Below are 12,924 nucleotides of genomic sequence, written 5' to 3'. Positions count from 1 at the left end.
GTTGGAATCTGTACCTGATCTTCTGTGTCCTGCTATTATCTGCTGCTCAGTAACAACCTCTCATCATCATTTCATCTGCTGAAAAAAAATTACTGGATGGTGTTTGTACTTTCAACAGTGAAAGTCATGATTGTGACTAACTGAAATATCTCCAGATACAGTTTTGTAACTCTGTTGCCATTTCCTGTGCAGAAAGGCTTTAACAAAACACTGTTAGCATTACCTAGGCTTACTAAGAAAAAAGGTTCATACATTTTCCTTTTTGTTACTGTGATGGTCTTTACATTAAAACATCTCAGTACAAAAGCTCACTCTTTTAAACACTAATACCATGCACCATATACTGATCCCACACTAATAATAATTATTATTTGCTGATTTAGTAGTTATATAGAAGCCTGAGAGCAGTGATATATGCTCTTGACTGTGGGGTTTTATTTTAAGAAATGGTGTTCCTAGGTCTAATGTCTACTTCTCTGTGAGTTTCCACTTTAAGATCAATTAACTTGGCAGTGGTTCAGAGGGCTTAAGGCAGTGATTCACTGATCGGAAGGTCAGTAGTTCGATCCCCAGCTCCATCAGGTTTCCACTGTTGGGCCCTTGAGCAAGGCCCTTAACCCTATCTGCTCCAGGGGCGCTGTATCATGGCTGACCCTGCGCTCTGACCCCAGTTACACTGGGACATGCAAAGAAAGAATTTCACTCTACTGTAATGTATATGTGACAAATAAAGGCTTAACTTTTTTTTTTTATTGTCATTTCAACCATATACAGCTGGAACAGTACACAGCGTTTCCCTGGAAAAAGGTGTTACAGAAAAAAACAATTAACAAGAATAGACTCAAATAAATCTGATTACAGCAAATGACTAAATATAGTTTAGCTGTAAAGAAAATATCGAGGTGTAAATGTGTTGTAAGTGATTAGAAACCATCATAGATAAATACAACTTCTGGAGGTCTTATAGTTTTATTTATGAATTACTTATTTTTGGACAAAATCAACCAACATTGCTCATATTTAAGTAATAGCTGAAAATTAAAGTTGAAAAATATATAGCTATAGTGGATCTGCTGGGCTTAAGGTCAGAACTTTGTAGTTATCAAGTCATGTGTGAAAATTCTTCTTCTTTCTCCTAGAAGCACTTTTATTTTTTATTTTTTTTAACATAGTTGAATCTATGCATTGTTGCTCTGGAATAACAATGTACTGTACCAGGTTATCTGTCATAGGAGAACCTGGTCATGTGCTATACAGTATATTAGGTAGTCAACTGACTTCATTTTATTGCCACATAATGTTGAATCCCCCCAAATCATAATACTGCTTTCAGAGGCTTCTAAAGAGGGCACTATACATGATGGGTGCATTGAGGAAGCTGAAGTGTGGCTAAAGGGTTGGGGTTTGTGGTAAACTAAAGGCTAACACTAGGCAACCAACTCTCTCAACCATCATGCTCTCCAATATCTGCTTGCTGGAAAATAAATGTAACTACATCCGACTCCAGTGGCTACTCATCATGAGTCTAGAGACTGCTGCATCTTTGTTTTCACTGAGATGTGGCTCATTGATAGATTTTCAAATGATTCATGATTTCTTAAATGAGCAATTTGAGACTTTTAGATGCGGGCCATTTTATGTTCTATGGGAATTCACCACTGTGCTCATACTAATTTTAAGGAGCTATTGGGGGCTATAAGTGAATTGCAAAACAAACACCCAGGTGAAGTGCTTATTTTTGACAGAGATTTTTATAATCTGAATTTCATGAACATGTGGACTTTGTAACAATATGGGAGAATGGAATGTGCTGGATCTTGTTTACACAAACATTTCTGGTGCTTACCAAGAGTCCGTTCTTTGTACGTCGCTAACTCAGTTAGCTGGATTTGATTGTTGTGGATTTGTCCTGATCTTGGATTGTTTAGTTTTTCGATGCGCTTCTTGCATTTGCTGTCATAGCAACATGTCTGTAAGCTTAAACCTGCTCGGAAGCAGGTTTATTTCATGTAAACAGGATTTAGGCTGCGCTCCTGCCGGGTTATGATTGGTTGAAATGGTCACATCTGATTGGTTAAAGAGCACAAAAGACGCAGTATATAGGTAGAGGGTGCCAGCGTTATGCACTAAAATGCTTCGTTAGGAGGGGGTTGGAATCACAACTAGACTTGCGATTTGCACATATTCTATATAAACAGTGCATGAATGTGACCATAAGCAGGAGGTGAAGGAGCTATGTGCGCATCATTTTGTAATATTTATCGTGCTTACCTTGTACTGTACAATGTATATTAATTTTTTATGAATTACTGTAAATGAACTACATATGCAGTTGATTTACCAGAAAGGACTTTTCTGTTTTTTGTGTGCTTCAGGGTCAAGTAATAGTGATTATATATATTTATATATAATTATATATATATATATATATATATATTTATATATAATTATATATATATATATATATATATATATATATATATATATATATAATTATATATATATATATATTGTAACGTTTTTCACAGCTACCAATGAGCGTGGAGAGACGAGTGAGCTTCCTTGCTGCCCAATGCAAATGGCTGGGAGTATTTTATTTAGCACAGCACGAAAGTCACACAAACAGCACATTCAACGTATCACCCAACAATCATCAAGACACACTTCTGACCCACACACACACCCTGGCCGAAGCCACTACCCCAGACACCTTTCCCCAACACGGTGAACACATAACAATCCCTCCCGCAAAGCATGATGGTTGTTACTCAAACCCCACCCACGCCACACTGCCCCCACCCGAGCTGTGACCGTCCCCGATCACCATGGCGAACTCAGTCTAGCAGGCGTGAGGGTGGTCGGCGCTGGCGTTGTGAACGCTGGAGTCTTTTTGCGGGGGAAGGCGGGGCGCAGCCCTCTTCCTGAGGCGGACCGGCCTCCACAGAGCTCGATGTTTTGCTGACGTGGGGCTGGTAGGGAGCGAGCCGGTCCCGGTGGAGCACGACCAATCGCGACCGCCTCGTCAACCGCACCCGGTAGACTACGTCGGAGAGCTGAGCAACGACTGTGCAGGGGCCCACCCAGTGAGACATCAACTTAGGCGAAAGCCCCCTTTTTCTTTGGGGGAATACACCCAAACCTGCTCCCCAGCAGCAAAGTCTCGCCCCCGGCTGTGAGTATCATACAAGCGGCGCTGCTTCACCCCGGCGTTCGCCAAGTGTCTACGCGCCAGCTCGTGGACACGAAACAGTTTGTCTTTTAAAGAACAAAAGTAATCCATCCCCGGCTTCGCGGGTAAATCCACTTGTGGAGGAGGCCCGAACACAAGGTCCACGGGCGTGCGCAACTTGTGACCGAACATTAATGCAGCTGGCATGAGCTGTGAGGACTCCTGCACCGATGTGCGATAAGCCCAAAGCAACACTCGGGCTTGGTGGAAGCGCTCTGGTCAGGAACAGCAAACGCCTCTGGCCACTTGGAGAAATAATCCATGGCTACCAGCACATACCGGTTCCCGCGATCGGAGATGGGAAAAGGCCCAAGAATGTCCACGCCCATACGCTCCATGGGTGCCCCCACCCGAAAGTCTTGCAAAGGTGCTCGCGAGCGCTGGGTAGGGCCCTTCTTTGCCATGCAGACGTCGCATCTGTGAACAAAGAGTTCACTATCAGTGTGACAGCCCGGCCAGTAGAAGCGGGCGCGCAACCGCTGCAGTGTTTTGGTGACTCCGAAGTGTCCCGCACCCGCATGCCCGTGAATCATTCCCAACACTCGTGCCCGCAGAGTCCGCGGCACCAGCAGCTGAAAAGATTCGCCAGCGCCACACGGCCGTTCCCAGTGGCGGTAGAGTAAACCCTCCTGCAACGCTAGTCGATTAAACTGCGAGTGGAGAGCTTTTTCCTCTTGTCCCAAGTGAGCAACCGCGGCATAATCCAGTCTCTGGCCCGCGTTAACCCAACCCAGTACCCATTGCAGCGCCGGATCCTTCCCCTGCTCGGCAATGAGCTGATCACGGTCCATCTGTGGCACAGGCGGAACGACTACAGGCGATGCTTTAGGCGACGCGGTTACTCGGCTGCACGCTGGCTCGGACGGCGGATTACCGACGGAGACTCCAGAGGATTGCGCAGGGAGAATGTTCCGATTCACGGGGGTCGGGGAGTGTTCGATGTCGCGACCACGCACGCGCTCTTCAACCCGCTCGCAGTGCCGACAACGCTCTTTGCTACACGGCCGGCGGGATAAAGCGTCCGTGTTACCATGCAGTTTTCCAGCTCGGTGCTGGACGGTAAAGTCGTAGTCCTGCAACCGCTCTAACCAGCGCGCCAACTGCCCCTCGGGCTCTTTAAAACTAAGTAGCCACACCAGCGAAGCGTGATCGGTCCGCAGCAAGGAGGATTGCCTGTATAAATACGGCCTAAAATGTTTTAGGGCCGCGACGACTGCTAACAGCTCGCGCCGCGTGACGCAGTAATTTTTCTCAGGTCCAGACAATGCGCGGCTGAAGTAGGCGATAACACGCTCTTTACCCTCGGACACCTGAGACAGGACAGCCCCCAGCCCTACATCGCTCGCGTCCGTGTCAAGGATAAACATACGAGACGCGTCAGGGTATCCGAGAACGGGCGACGTGACCAGAGCTTCCCGTAACCGAGTGAAAGCACGCGCGTGCTCCCTGTCCCAGCGGAACGGCTGATTCTTTTTCGTGAGGCCGTGCAGCGGACTGGCGATCGTGGCAAAATCCTTTCACGAACCGGCGATAGTAAGAAGCTAACCCGAGGAAGGTGCGTAGCTGGGACACATTTAGCGGTTCAGGCCAATTCTGTACCGCCGCTATTTTTGTTGCATCGGTGGCAATCCCTCTAGCACTAATTACATGTCCTAGGAAGCCGGTCTCTCGCCGCAGCAGCTGACACTTTTTAGGGTTGAGTCGCAAATTCGCCCGCCGGATAGCCAGAAATACTTCCCGTAGGTTAGCTAGAGCGACCTCAAACTCCCTGCCGTGCACCAGTAAATCATCCAGGTAAACGACACAACGGTTGCGAGGAATATCGGCTAATACCTTCTCCATCAGCCATTCGAAGGTAGCTGGAGCGTTACACAGGCCGAACGGCATGCGCCGGAATTGCCATAGCCCTTGCCCGATCGAGAACGCAGTTTTAGGTCGCGCTTCCGGGGCGAGCTCTACTTGCCATTACCCGCTTCGCAGATCTAACGAGCTAAACCACGCCGAGCCCACAACGTGTTCCAGCGCATCATCTATACGCGGCAACGGATAGGAATCTTTGCGCGTCACCTCGTTTAACCGCCGGTAATCGACACAAAACCGCCACGATTCGTCCTTTTTGCGCACCAACACAACCGGTGAAGACCACGGTCCGGACGCTGGCTCTATGACGCCCGAGTCGGCCATCTCATGTAGCTTTTGTTCGGCGATAGCTCGTTTAGCTAAGGGAAGACGTCTCGGATGTAACCGAACAGGAGCCGCGTTACCCGTATTAATCGTGTGCTGCACCAAATTGGTATGTGGCACTCGCGCTCATCAACCGCGAAAATGTCTGCGAACTCGTGTAGCAGGGATTTCACGGTGTCGGCCTATGTCTGACTGAGCCCTACGCTGCTACGCTGCATAAGCTCGGCCATTATTCTCGTTCGGTCTGCTACCGGATGTTTACATGGCGCGCCCGCCGGAAGTTCCGCCCCCCTGGTGTGCTCCACTAACATGTCCGGCTGCGCTTTGGGCACTAGCAACCTGGCTAACCCGAAGCTACCACGCAACGTTCCGTCATCGAGATTAGGTACTGCACAAAATATCCAACCCCAAGATACAATCATCCTCAATGTCGGCCACCAAGAATGGATGAAAAAGAATGATTGCACCTATTTGTATTTGCACTGTGCGACAGGCCCGTATCTCTAGATAGCTCCCCGACACGGTGCGAATGCTCACGGCTGGGGCCGGCAGCATACAACCGCGATCGCCTTGTCCTAGTACTCCCCAGTGCAGCAGCGAAACTGTGGAGCCAGTGTCCACGAGCGCCCGGTAGTTAGGGAAACAAAGAAGGCTGTGGGAGGCGGCTTCCCCTCGGCGCCCCCCTGAAGCTAGTTTTAACGGCTGCTGGGGTACGTTGTCCTCAGGCCTGAGAACACTGCAGCGGTAATCCGGCGGTCCCTGGCCTCGGCGACGTCGCGAAATCTCGGAAGCTAGGTCGGGGCCTAGCCTCGGGTTGCCCTGTCCCCGGCTAGGTTCACCTACCGAGCGGCCCTGAGTCAAGGGAGGTCGCTCGGCTCTTTCGCCGTGGCGTTCTGCCATGATGGGTTGGGCGCGCTCAGCCTCGCGCAGCGCCTCGGCCAAGGAAGCCGGTGCCGCTAACCGGATGTGCTCACGCAGCCGCCACGGCCGGATTCCCCGCAGGAACGCACGGCGCGCTAGCTCCTCCTGCTGGACGGACCCGAACTCCGGGTAGCCTCTGCGCGAGACAGACCTCAGGTCCATGGCGAACGCCCCCAGTGGCTCGGAGGCGCTCCGCATGCGGGTTGCCAGCTCCTAGCTCGCGGCCTCCTTACGGTCACCTGCGCTGAACCGGAAGCGGAGCGACTCCCGCAGCTTCGCCCTGTCCTTCCGCTCATCAGCCCGGAGGTCTTCCAACGCCCGCAGCACATCACCCTCCAACGAGAGGGCCACCCGGACGGCTGTTTCCGCCGAGGACCAGCCCGTGAAGTCGGCGGCTAGCTCTACCTGGGCGAGGAACGCGTGGGGATCGACAGCGCCGTTGTAGGCCGGTAGGCGCAGCTGCAGGTCGCTTCGCTGGCGGACGGGGCACGGAGCTGTAGCTTGCTCCGGTGCCGGTGCTGCGTCACTGGAGGAATCCCCCCCAAGGTCCAGTGCCGGAACCTGGAACGCGCGGCTCCGCTCCGCTCGCCGCTCTAACCCGCTACTCTCCATCCCACTTCTGACACCAATTGTAACGTTTTTTCACAGCTACCAATGAGCGTGGAGAGACGAGTGATTTTCCTTGCTGCCCAATGCAAATGGCTGAGAGTATTTTATTTACCACAGCACGAAAGTCACACAAACAGCACATTCAACGTATCACCCAACAATCAACAAGACACACTTCTGACCCACACACACACCCTGGCCGAAGCCACTACCCCAGACACCTTTCCCCAACACGGTGAACACATAACAATCCCTCCCGCAAAGCATGATAGTTGTTACTCAAACCCCACCCACGCCACAATATATATATATATATATATATATATATATATATATATATATATATACAGTGGTGTGAAAAACTATTTGCCCCCTTCCTAATTTCTTATTCTTTTGCATGTTTGTCACACAAAATGTTTCTGATCATCAAACACATTTAACTATTAGTCAAAGATAACAGAAGTAAACACAAAATGCAGTTTTTAAATGATGGTTTTTATTATTTAGGGAGATAAAAAAATCCAAACCTACATGGCCCTGTGTGAAAAAGTAATTGCCCCCTGAACCTAATAACTGGTTGGGCCACCCTTAGCGCTCTTACAGCGCTCTGGAGGAATTTTGGCCCACTCATCTTTGCAAAATTGTTGTAATTCAGCTTTATTTGAGGGTTTTCTAGCATGAACCGCCTTTTTAAGGTCATGCCACAACATCTCAATAGGATTCAGGTCAGGACTTTGACTAGGCCACTCTAAAGTCTTCATTTTGTTTTTCTTCAGCCATTCAGAGGTGGATTTGCTGGTGTGTTTTGGGTCATTGTCTTGCTGCAGCACCCAAGATCGCTTCAGCTTGAGTTGACGAACAGATGGCCAGACATTCTCCTTCAGGATTTTTTGGTAGACAGTAGAATTCATGGTTCCATCTATCACAGCAAGCCTTCCAGGTCCTGAAGCAGCAAAACAACCCCAGACCATCACACTACCACATTTTACTGTTGGTATGATGTTCTTTTTCTGAAATGCTGTGTTACTTTTACGCCAGATGTAACGGGACACGCACCTTCCAAAAAGTTCAACTTTTGTCTCGTCGGTCCACAAGGTATTTTCCCAAAAGTCCTGGCAATCATTGAGATGTTTTTTAGCAAAATTGAGATGAGCCTTAATGTTATTTTTGCTTAAAAGTGGTTTGCGCCTTGGAAATCTGCCATGCAGGCCGTTTTTGCCCAGTCTCTTTCTTATGGTGGAGTCATGAACACTGACCTTAATTGAGGCAAGTGAGGCCTGCAGTTCTTTAGATATTGTCCTGGGGTCTTTTGTGGCCTCTCGGATGAGTTGTCTCTGCGCTCTTGGGGTAATTTTGGTCGGCCGGCCACTTCTGGGAAGGTTCACCACTGTTCCATGTTTTTGCCATTTGTGGATAATGGCTCTCACTGTGGTTCGCTGGAGTCCCAAAGCTTTAGAAATGGCTTTATAACCTTTACCAGACTGATAGATCTCAATTACTTTTGTTCTCATTTGTTCCTGAATTTCTTTGGATCTTGGCATGATGTCTAGCTTTTGAGGTGCTTTTGGTCTACTTCTCTGTGTCAGGTAGCTCCTATTTAAGTGATTTCTTGATTGAAACAGGTGTGGCAGTAATCAGGCCTGGGGGTGACTACAGAAATTGAACTCAGGCGTGATAAACCACAGTTAAGTTATTTTTTAACAAGGGGGGCAATCACTTTTTCACACAGGGCCATGTAGATTTGGAGTTTTTTTTCTCCCTTAATAACATAAACCTTCATTTAAAAACTGCATTTTGTGTAAATTATGTTATCTTTGACTAATAGTTAACGGTTTTTGATGATCAGAATCATTTAAATGTGACAAACATGCAAAAGAATAAGAAATCAGGAAGGGGGCAAATAGTTTTTCACACCACTGTATATAAACTGCATATAACTGCAAACTGCATATATGGAACTACCTGAGATGGTTACATATACACACTGAATGACGCATAGATAGTATGCGCCATCTGCTGAGAGAAATCAGAATCGCAGGTTGGAAAAGGCATAAATATTTCACGTAAATAAGAGCAAAATAGCTTTATACTGGCTTTTACTGGTGTGATTTTGAAAATGTAAGCATGCTGGTGATTAAGCTCACATATCGAGTGTGAAGTATTATTTTTCCCCCATAGCGGTCAAATGACCGGTGCTCGGCACTTCAAGTGTTAAGAATCAAAATTCTTCGACTTCAAGTGTTAATTTATCAAACTGTGTGCACTGTTGGCAAATAATGTGGGGAGGTTTTAGATAAATTAACAAGACAGAGAGACATCTCTGCCTAAATTTTATTTCCCCAGCAAAACATAAAATAGATAAAACAATAAAAATGATTAATGCTAGCAATTAAATCAGACTTAATATTTGGATTTGATACTACTTTTTTATTTTTATGCTTTTTATTTACTGTATGGACAGTCGTGTTATGCTTTCTCTGGAGAATAAACAAACCTGGTAGATTGTCTTGAAAGTCTTGAGCAATGGAGAACTGGCCATCAGGAGCACCATGAAACATTCATCGAAATGCAATTCTTATGCACAGAAAAAAAATAAACTACACAGCAAAAATATGTTATCATCTCGTTTATCATCCTTTTGATCAAAATGCTGCTTTTTGTTAAGTGGAAGTGCGAGCCATGGGTTTACACACGCCGATTTAAAATGAATTTTTATATGAATTTTAAAGCACGATTTAAGGCATCTTATTTCATTATCATAAAAATAAATTATAAATTACACTCGAACGGGCGGTAGAGATCTGATTAGACTACATAGGAAATTGGCTTAACATCCCTGAGCCCAACCTTATTTAAATAAAAAAATTAAATTAACAAATATTGTAAGTAAACAACAGTAGCACAAGGTTAAAAATATATATATTTGGCTAAAAAAAATAATTCGGCAACTACAGTATTATAGATGTGCAGGAACATGAGCTCAGAGCTCCTGGAGATTGTCTGGAGATCAAATCTAGATAAAACGCACTACACCTGTCAATAAATAAAAATGACTATTTAAGCCTATACGTGAAATATATTTCACTTAAATATTACAGATTAAAACAAGCTACAGTTCATTGTGATGCTGACAAAAAGCCTAGGGAGGAAAAAAAATAATTTTTTGCATTAAGTTTATTTATGCAGCACTTTTAGTATTCATAGCAAAAGCAACCCAGCAGTGTGATTAAAGTACCCGAAATAACACCGAATTTTGACCCAGCATAAACAACCCAACGATGTGTTTACAGAAACCTACTAGTAGTACTACTACTACTAATGAATGGAGAAAGTGCAGTTAAAGAAGTATCATCATCAAAGGAGAGAAGAAAATGAAGAATAAATACATATCAGTATTTACAGTTTGAGCTTGACACGTTTATAAGCTCTGTCGTGTGCTGTCAATGGGCGCCTAAGAGAGATAATACATTTTTGGCTTCAGTAGACAATACTTTAGACTGAAACACGACTGCCCCCTACAGGTAATGAACAGCATTTTCACAGCTTTCCGCGTGCTGCCGATTCCTTTTCTCGAAACGTGCATTCTTAATGGCCAGAACTATAGTTACATATAAGAGGTCATTTACTACTTTAACGAGAGCTGTTTCTGTGCTGTGATGAGGCCTAAATCCTGACTGATACAGTTCATGTATGCTGTTTCTATGTATATATGGCCTTGGAAGCTATGCTCAATCTATGTAGATATGAGCATAGCTGCTCCGCTACTATCTTTTCCAGAATCTTAGAGATAAAGGGGAAGTTTGATATCGGCCTGTAATTGGACAGCTGACAGGGGTCAAGGTCAGGTTTCTTAATAATCGGTTTAATAACTGCTAATTTAAAAGATTTTGGAACATACCCAATGCTGAGTGAAAAAATTATTATTTTTAACAGTGATTCTGTTATTTCCGGCACTATCTGTTTGAGAAAATCTGACATGGCTAGTTTAACATCTGCATTAATTACATTGTCTAGTTACAAAGCTTAAATGTTATGCCTAATATTTACAATTGTATTATTAAAAAAAAGAGAGAAATTGTTGATGTTGCTCACTGCTGAACATCAAAAGCTTCTCTGTGGAGATGAGCTGACAAATGTCTTTGTTTTTTTTTCTGATGGAGAAGCACAATTGGTCCATCAACATCAGTGCAATAGCTAAGAAAGCACAGTAATGTTTCTTTTTTCTAAGAATGCTAAGAAAAATCTAAATTTTCACCATCTATCATCACCAATTTCTGAGCAGCTCAGCACTGCCTGTTTTGGGAACTGTACTGTCTCGGTCCACAATAGCGCATATAAAGGAGACCTGGGAAGATCACTTGGGTCTCCCTCTCTCTTTCATAACAAACATTCACATAACATGCAACATCTGAAAAGACATCAACATGATAGGTGACCGACAAAACATTCACACACACTCTTCATTTACTATCTGAAAAAAAGGTACCAAAGCATGTGGGGCCACACAGCCAGACTGTGTAACAGTTTCTTCCCACAAGCCATCAGACTTATCAATATCCAAGGACTGGACTGATACAAACACACACACACACACACTCACACACACATACACACACACACACACACACACACACATGCACGCACTTGCAATCTTTGCACATTTTGAACTGCTGCCAAAGGACTATAAATAAACGCTGTACAGTACCTCACCTGCACCAAAACATAAAAAGTCACGTCTATGTTTTTATCTCACTTTAGTGGTTTTTATTATTCTATTTAATATCATATTGTACTTTATTCACTCTTGCGCTGTGTACTGGTCAGTGTTACACTGTGCCTGTTGTGGATAATTTTCAGCAAATACCATAATATTGACAATTACAAAATTAAGTTTAATATACAGTATGTAAATTTTTGTAATGTGATGTCAAATAAAAATTCTATATGATTAAGATGCATAAGACCTTATACTAATTTTATATCTGGATTTAATTTGCTTTCATGGTAGGAGGAATATCACTTTTAGTTATTGGCCAATATCAAAGTCCACTTCCCAGTGAAGAGCATGGCCTAAAAAAAACTGATTAGACGAGTGGTGCATTTGATGGTAGGGATGCTTGTGATAGATAGATAGATGGATGGATGGATGGATGGATGGATGGATGGATGGATAAATGATAAGTGGTAAACAATTTGTTGTTTTACAGTAGGCTCTCCTCAAAGAGGACCGTGGTGAAGAACTAAATCTCGCCCCCAAGGGTCCTTCTCCCTTAAGAAACTCAATTATTAATCATAAAATAAAGTTTTATATTTTTAGCCTTCTTTTTAGTTTTGTCTCCTAAAATGTTTCCTCTTTATTTTATATTTTCCTTCCTTCCTTCCTTTCTTACTTCCTTTCTTCTTTAAATTGGGATCAGAGTACCGCAGCACTTCCCTGTTCCATGCTACAGATTGTTGTGCACAATTTTGTCCATCTTTAATAATGGGTTTAAAAGTGTTCTATGATCAAAATAATGTTTTGGATATATTTCTGGAAGTGGAATTCCATGCTCTATAAGCTCTTTACACACACACACATGATACAACTCTGTTTATTGTTTTCCTTACAGATGAGTGCAGTGTGTCTCATATGATTCTAATCAGACACTGAATCTCTTAGATGTTTACATCATGTTCTCTGTTTCTGTTCTGTTTTAGTGCTGATTTTACTTCTTCCAGCGCCACATGCTGAAGGTGATTATATAATGTTATTTTACATTTCTATGTTAAGTTCTGAGCACATGTCTGATGTGTGTGTAGGCAGTGTTTGTACATATATATTTATTTCTACTTAAAATACTTTTTCTCATGTTTTCTTTTAACCTTCTGGTAAATTCTCACACATTTTGCTGATGCTGCTTTTCTGTATATTCTTTGTAAAAAGCGTTTGATCCAATAGTATTGTACATTTAACAAAAAAACTATATTATAGGGAAAAAAAT

The 12,924-nt window shown here is 44.2% G+C and overlaps 1 protein-coding gene across 1 annotated transcript in view; it reads left to right on the top strand.

Annotated features, from left to right (window-relative positions):
* Positions 1 to 12,924, top strand: part of LOC128514393 (low affinity immunoglobulin gamma Fc region receptor II-like) — a 105,186-nt gene that overhangs the window by 3,054 nt on the left and 89,208 nt on the right. Inside the window, exon 3 of the mRNA XM_053488265.1 lies at positions 12,641 to 12,676. Coding sequence (XP_053344240.1) covers positions 12,641 to 12,676 — 36 coding nt within the window. The remainder of the gene's footprint in view (positions 1 to 12,640; positions 12,677 to 12,924) is intronic.

Source organism: Clarias gariepinus, chromosome 1 (assembly GCF_024256425.1).
Source record: "Clarias gariepinus isolate MV-2021 ecotype Netherlands chromosome 1, CGAR_prim_01v2, whole genome shotgun sequence".
Taxonomy (NCBI): Eukaryota; Metazoa; Chordata; class Actinopteri; order Siluriformes; family Clariidae; genus Clarias; species Clarias gariepinus.
Note: the sequence above shows the minus strand (reverse complement) of the source record. Positions and strands in the feature narration are given on the sequence as shown.